Source organism: Trichosurus vulpecula, chromosome 3 (assembly GCF_011100635.1).
Source record: "Trichosurus vulpecula isolate mTriVul1 chromosome 3, mTriVul1.pri, whole genome shotgun sequence".
NCBI classification, from domain to species: Eukaryota; Metazoa; Chordata; class Mammalia; order Diprotodontia; family Phalangeridae; genus Trichosurus; species Trichosurus vulpecula.
The window spans coordinates 284,014,805-284,021,966 of NC_050575.1; the positions used below are offsets into that span (position 1 = coordinate 284,014,805).

The 7,162-nt window shown below is 36.5% G+C and overlaps 1 protein-coding gene across 1 annotated transcript; it reads right to left on the minus strand.

Moving 5' to 3' along the window:
• Window positions 1–3,196: 3,196 nt before the first annotated feature.
• LOC118843810 (40S ribosomal protein S20-like) lies at window positions 3,197–3,624 on the minus strand. The gene has a single exon (XM_036751588.1). The coding sequence runs from the start codon at window positions 3,600–3,602 to the stop codon at window positions 3,243–3,245; it is 360 nt and encodes a 119-aa protein (XP_036607483.1). The 5' UTR covers window positions 3,603–3,624; the 3' UTR covers window positions 3,197–3,242.
• Between the last annotated feature and the right edge of the window lie 3,538 nt (window positions 3,625–7,162).

The following is a 7,162-nucleotide window of genomic DNA, read 5'->3' on the forward strand; positions in this document are numbered from 1 at the left end:
CATTATAGAAAGTCTCTAATGTAGGAAGAGCAACAATTATTCTCTACAACTGATGACATGGAGAATCAGAAGGGAAGAGACTTTCCCAGAATCACATAGTGAGTGGCAGAATTTAAGTCTTTTCCAAGTCCAGTGTCATCTCTACCATATCACACTGCTTCTCATCTATTACTGGTAAGACAACATCAACTTAGCTCCACAATAGCTACTTGTCAACTTTAGTCACTGAGATATTTGCTGAGGTTTATTAAAACTCATGTTCGAAAATCCTGCTTTGTTTTTTCTGAGATTCTTGCCTTGAATGCCCTTCCCATTCTCAGGCAAAACCAAGTTCTATGTCCTCTATGAAAACTTGAACAAGGCATTTTACTGAGCCTCATTTTTCTCATCTGTAAAATAGGACTTAATAGCACCACCATTGCAGGTTTATTGTGAGGATCACACTAGATAGTGTATGTAAAATGGACCAAATTAATTCTAATAATTCTTCAAGCTCTATAATGACTAAATATTAGGGAATTTAGCACCTCCTTTGGCTGCCAAAAAGCAAGAAGCCAGCACAACATTCAATTCTATGCAATAGAGCAGCTTTGGGGAGTCAATTCAATCCATTTTAATTCAATTCACTATTTACGCACTGGAGAGACCATGGCTGAGTAGGAAGAATAAAGGATTTAGAGTGAAGCCACCTGATTTTAAATCCTGTATCAGATGGCCACGCAACCACAGACATTATCTATATGAATCTCAGTTTCTTCACTTTCAAAATAGTTGGGCTAGGTGTTCTTTAACGTTCTTTCTAATTAAAAACCCTGTTATTTAATGTGCCAAGTTGTTTATGATTTGTTCAGCATTCAATATTCAATGTTCAATTGTTTGAAGACAGAAACTAAGAATGTGAAGAATATTGGTTGAAATTCCTGCCTTCGAGGCACTCATAACTGAGTTAGGGGAATTTTGATACATAGAAAAGAAGCAGTTGAGTAGCAATGCAGCTCATGAGATGGAAATAAAGCTAAGACAAGCAGTAAGAGACAAACAGGCTGGTGTTCTCATCATAGGGGCAAAGAGTGTTAAACTTGAAAAGTTCTGAGAAACCTGGTATCCAACCAAAACTCACTGTTTTTACAGATTTAATGAAGTGCCTCTAATATGCATAATACAAAGTTAGTCTGAGGGTAGAGACAAAATTTAGATGAAAGGGTTGCAGCTCTCATGGTGCCTGAAGTTCAGTAGAATGCCAAGACAGCTATTCAAATAACTATTAAGCAATAATGTATGATAACTGAATTAGAAAGATGCAAAGTGATAAGTGTATTTCAGAATGGTTTCATGGAAAAGGTACCATTTGAGCTAAGTTTTAAGGAATGGGTAGAAATTTAACAGGTAGTAGTTGAGGGGAGATTGCTACTCCAGGCATAAGAAACTGAATGCACAAAGGTGTAATAATAAAGGGATAGGAGGGGCATGTAGGAATTAAATTATTATAAAGCATTTATTTAAATGTCTGTTGTATGTCAGGCACTGGGGATACAGTCAAAAATGAAATAGTCTCAGATGCTGCACATTTTTTGAACTGGTGACGACAGAAGGCAATTTTGGTCCAGAGAGACAATGTAATAATAAGCTGAGCCATAGCATAGAGAAAGAGTATTGTCATGCCCTTCTCAAAAGCAATGGTGATATTGATTTGATTAGTATCTCTAGAGTCAGAGGTAGAAAGGGACATGTATGGTTTTTAGTTTGGATAAGACTACCCAGTTGTTATCATAATGCCTGGTGCCTATTACACACAGTGTGCACTTAATCAAAGCTAGTTGACTGACTGTTCTAGGTAAGGAATGGGGACAATAGCAAAGCCAATGGCAAGATGTCTCAAGACATCCCAAGTGGAGGGATGTGAAACGTGGTCTGGGGTAAGTTCAGTTTTAGGCATGTTTGTGCCATTGGGCAGTTAAACTTAGTCCAAGGAAAGGGTTCCAAAATAATGATAATATTAATAATAAAAATAGTAATAAAGATTTATATAGTTTTTTTAGAGAAACAAAGTAAATTTATTCTATAAACCTTTGTATGGGAGACATAAACAAAGTAAATTTATTCTACAAACCTTGCAAGACTTGGGCACACCTCCATAAGGGAGGAGGCAAGGTAAAAGAGAACCTTCCTTAATTTATAGTCTTAATGAAGAAGATTCCCACCCACCTCTATCCCTTCTCACCATTGGCTGGGGTGGGTGGGCTTACAATCTAGGCGTGAAAACTACAGAGAGGACCAAGATTGATCCGGTTCGTCCAGGTTTTTCCCTATCAGAACTCAACTGCCAGGGTGGCGTCTGAAAGTCTAGGAGGAGAAATGGGATGGGGGAAGGAGAGACCCTTCCCAGAGCAGAGAACAAATAGCTCACAGGAAGTTCATTATCTTCTAACATCTGAGAGAGAGAGGGAAGGGCATGCCTTCCCAAAATCACAAGGCCAAATCCCAAAACCTCTCCATTAGACATACCCTGTGAAGTCTTCACAATTATCCAACCCACACAGTCCCCCCTCTTCTTTATACTAATCTGAAGACTTCACACATCATTGCTGATATAAGTTGCATCCCCATTACCCTTTTCTAAGGTTTCCATTCCTCAAAATCTCCGACGCATTGATAAATCAAAGGGGGCAGTCCCCTTTGTAAATACAGATAGAGAAACCCAAAGGAAAATGATGATCAACTGTCCCTTTAAGATTCAAAAAGTCTTTTCCAGTATAGCTATCCATCAGGGAGCATCAAGTCTTCTGGTCTTTGGCATTTGTTCTCAGCACAGCATCCCAGCACCTTCCTCTTGTCTTCTTACAGGAACCAGCTTTCTGTCCATTCTCCTACAAAAGTCACCTTAGCACAATTTTAAGTTACCATTTCTAATCCTTATAACCCTAATCATTTTACAAATTAAAAAATTGGAACCTTGACCAATTGTTCTGTTTAAGAAATTCACATCAGAACCCAGTTTCTTATATTTTACATTCACTCATTATTAATTTCCTCACCAGGAGGATAATACCTCACTTAAGGAGCTAACAATGGACTCCAGCACACACATAAACACATTAAATAACCAATTTTTATCACAGTACATACAATATCATAAATTTTTGTCATGCCATGTTTCTTTGATGGCATTTATAGAATAATCCACAACCCATTCTTCTTTTTTTTTTAATAGTTGCAATCAATTTATTAAAAGAAATGATTGGTTAGGCATCTGCAATGGTGACTTCAACTTCTACACCTGGTTCAATGCTGATAGATGTGATCTGTTTAACAATTTCAGAAGGACTGTGCAAATCAATAAGGCGTTTGTGGATTCTCATCTGGAACCGATCCCAAGTCTTTGAACCTTCACCGCAAGGAGTTTTTCTAGTTGTGATCCGAAGTGTCTTGGTGGGCATTTGAACAGGTCCCTTCAGTTTCAAGTTCTTTTCTTTGGCTCCTCTGATTAGGTCAGCACACACTTTCTCGAGTGATTTCACATTGCGGCTGGTGAGGGTGATACGGATCCGGTGAATGGCCACTTCGGGCTCCACAAGGGTCTTGCCGGTGTCTTTGAATGCCATGACAATGGAGCGGCTTCCTGACCGACTTATTCCTTGGTGAGAGCGAACAGCGGTGAGTCAGGAGGAGGAGAGGCAGGGACTGCCGACTCCACGCGGCTGCAGCCTGCGATACCTTCACCAAAGAGCCCCATTCTTCTTTTAACATTACTAATTGTAACAAAGCTTTAGACAAGCCTGATATTAACCAAATAGCAAAATAATATTCTCACAAGCCCTTGATCTAATTGTCTCTTTACCATTACTAAAAGAAAATCTAACTCATATACGGACCTATGCAAAAATGCTGCTCCTAGTCCTATGGTAATCTAAGATGTTCCATAATCAATATTTTAATAGATTTTTCTTTTTACTGTACTTACAAAACCTTCTGATTATAGAAATTTGCCACCAAGAGAGCAGGGACTCAGAGTAAGGGGACCATATTTTCCCCAGCTTCCTATCAACTCCAGGCAGAAGTTATGTCAAACTGCAAGCTGCATTGAGCCAGGCCTAGTCTGCCATGCTTCAGTTAAGAAAATCAAGTCAAAAGGCTCCCACCTCAGTACATGCTGAACAGTTGCCCTCTCAACTTTGCCAAGAAATCATACCTGCAGCTTATGCTTGCCCTCTCACAGGGCTGCTGGCATCTTGGGTCAGCCTTCCTTGATACTCACACCTGGAGTTAGACTCAGAAAAACAGTCAGTTAATAGTCCCATAAAGTCTTTGAGTGGCAAGATTGAATGAATATAATCTCACGTTGCTTCAGGAACATCCTTAAAACTAGCTTTAAATAGCTTGCATGCATTTCCTTCCTTATTTATCAAGTCTTCCCATTAAGATCATAAGTTATTGCTCTAACACATTTGCATCAGTTTCTCTTCTATTTTTCTATTCTTCTCTAATTATGCCTGATCTGAAAGAATTAAATCATATAACTTTATCTTTATGTTTTAGACGATGGAATGAATTCAAATCTACATTTAACTTTTCCCATCAATACAGAAATATTCTACAACTTCTCTCCTAAAGAGACTTACACTGAAACTCTTTTCCCTAAACTGAAGATGTCTCTGATTTAGTTCCAGTGATTAATTACACTATTTGTATTGATATCTAATTGCTCTTTTATCACTTTAAAACATCTAAGAACTCTTTCTCACATAGATACAATATAACTTTAAAATCCCAGCCTTAATCTATGGGATAATGATTCAACCTTACATTTGTAAACCAATATTATCTCATAAAACTTCTTTTCCCTCAAATTATTCCCATTAATACTTTAGAGACCATATTATCTTTCATTTGGCTATACAAGAGTACCAACACAACTAGTCATTTGATTAAAAACAACAAGATATATATACTTGCATTTATCCAATTTTCCCATAAACCCAACTTCTTTCACAATGGTAACAGATTCTGGCAGATAACTTCCCTTTTGTCACTACCGGCTTGTTTCTGATTAAAGAGATCTGCCACAACATCTCCCCCTGAGGGTGGGTTCTTTCCCATCAGATGGCAAGCTTCACTAATAAAAACTGTATCCTTAAGACCCACATCCTCAAAACCAAATCTTATCCTAAAAACCCATCACTTTTGCTGACTTTAAAAAGCCAGGTTTGGATCCTTCTGACCCCTACTGTTCTTTCAGTAAAAACTCAAATCCCAGTAATTGTTGCCCCTCCCTCTTCCTTCCCTTCTGACAGGTGGGCAAAGGTAGAACTCTTTCTTCTTATTTAAACTAAGGGGGGGGGGGGGATGAGTAAGGAATGCAGACTGCCTCCTGACTCAAAAACGTAGAATAAGACATTGAATGGGCCTTTCTTGGGGTACATAAAACACGCTTTAACCACCCTCCCAAGGACTTCTACAGATAAGGTTCTCACCCAGAACTTGGAAAACTCACAGTAGTTTGAACTGCAACCAATTAGCTCACAGGTGGAAATTCAGCAGGCCTTCTGAAAATCATACAAAAAGATTTTACAGAGCATCTTAAAGTATTTTCCCTTCTTAAAGCAAAATAACCTTTAAACATTTGGATTCATTCATATTCCCAAAGTGCCATCACCAATTAATCCATAAACCTCCAGATTAACAGACATAAATACATCTTTAGATGATACAGGCTTGAAAATCATACCCCTATATTTTTCAAAGTATTATAACAACTCAATTCTTTGTTATTACAGAATTTCTGTAATTATTTCCCTTTACTTTCCTGAAGACAACTATTTAGAAGGTTTTAAAATGATAGACATCTCCTTCTTTTTCCTTAAAGCAAATTAACCCTTAAACACTGGAATTCATTAACTAAGTCGGTGCCAAATGTCCTCATTCTCAAATATTGCCCAGAATTCCTAGATATTACAAAGTTCCTTAGTCAAAAAGTGTTATAATGGGAGGACACTTGGATTCTATAAATTACATACCCAATTAAATTTACCTTATCACAATAATAAGGCTTACCAGGACTTTAAAAACTTTTTCCATAAGAATTCCTCTACACAGAAAACCATACAAGATTGATAAGAATTCATGACTATTTGGTTTCAAAAGTTCTTGTTTCAGTTAATAACCTCAATTTCTTAATTAACTACAATTCTTAATCTAACAACATCTAGATTATAAGAACAATTATTTTAATCACTAATGGTAACATTTAACTTTAATCACTAGTGGTAACTTTAACATAATTTCTAAGGCCCAATACTCTTTGCATTGTAAAGAAACGATCATTGTCTACAAAGCCACAGTTTAACACTTCACAATGTATCCTGAACTGACAGAGATCACAAGAGAACCCAAAAGGGCCTCTGCACAAATTCCTGACTTATAACAAAAACAATTTCAATTGAACTTCCTTTTAAATAAAGACAAAACTTGGAAGTTTATAATTTCTTAAGTTACAGCAATTGTCTAACTTCTTAAACTAATACAACTCTTACAAGATTTATAGTATAGAAATGTAATAATGCCCTAAACATTATTATGTATGAAAAATTTGAACTACTCATTTCAGTCTAAGTAAATACATTTCTAAACCAAATATGACAGTTTAAAATTACCAAATTTTCATCACATCCTTTAAAAGCACCCAATTCACATGTATCAAACTCAGATTAAAATTGAATAATAGTCTTTTCAAATTACAAAATCTAAGAATTTTAGAAATATAATTTCAGAAATACAAAAACAATAAATTTCAGATTGCAATTCCAGATTATCACATATAGGAATTATTGATCCTATTACTTCTGGTATTCCTGTATTAATATATAAATATATGCATAACATATATTAATACATTAATATCTTAAATACACTTTACTTATTTAGGTGTATATTCTTTAACACCCACTACCTCTGGCCCAAGCATGAGGAATATTTGCCTGGCCATGAATGAACTTATAAAAAAAAAAAGAAAAACTTTATTTCATATCATTATCTGCTTTCATGAACCATCCAGGTTTGAATTTGGTACCCTGCTTTCTCTAAGCTTCATCTTATGCATACTGGCAATCAACAAAATGCCTAAAACGATTTGGGGGGGGGGAGCAGGCAGTTCTCTTCCAAAAAA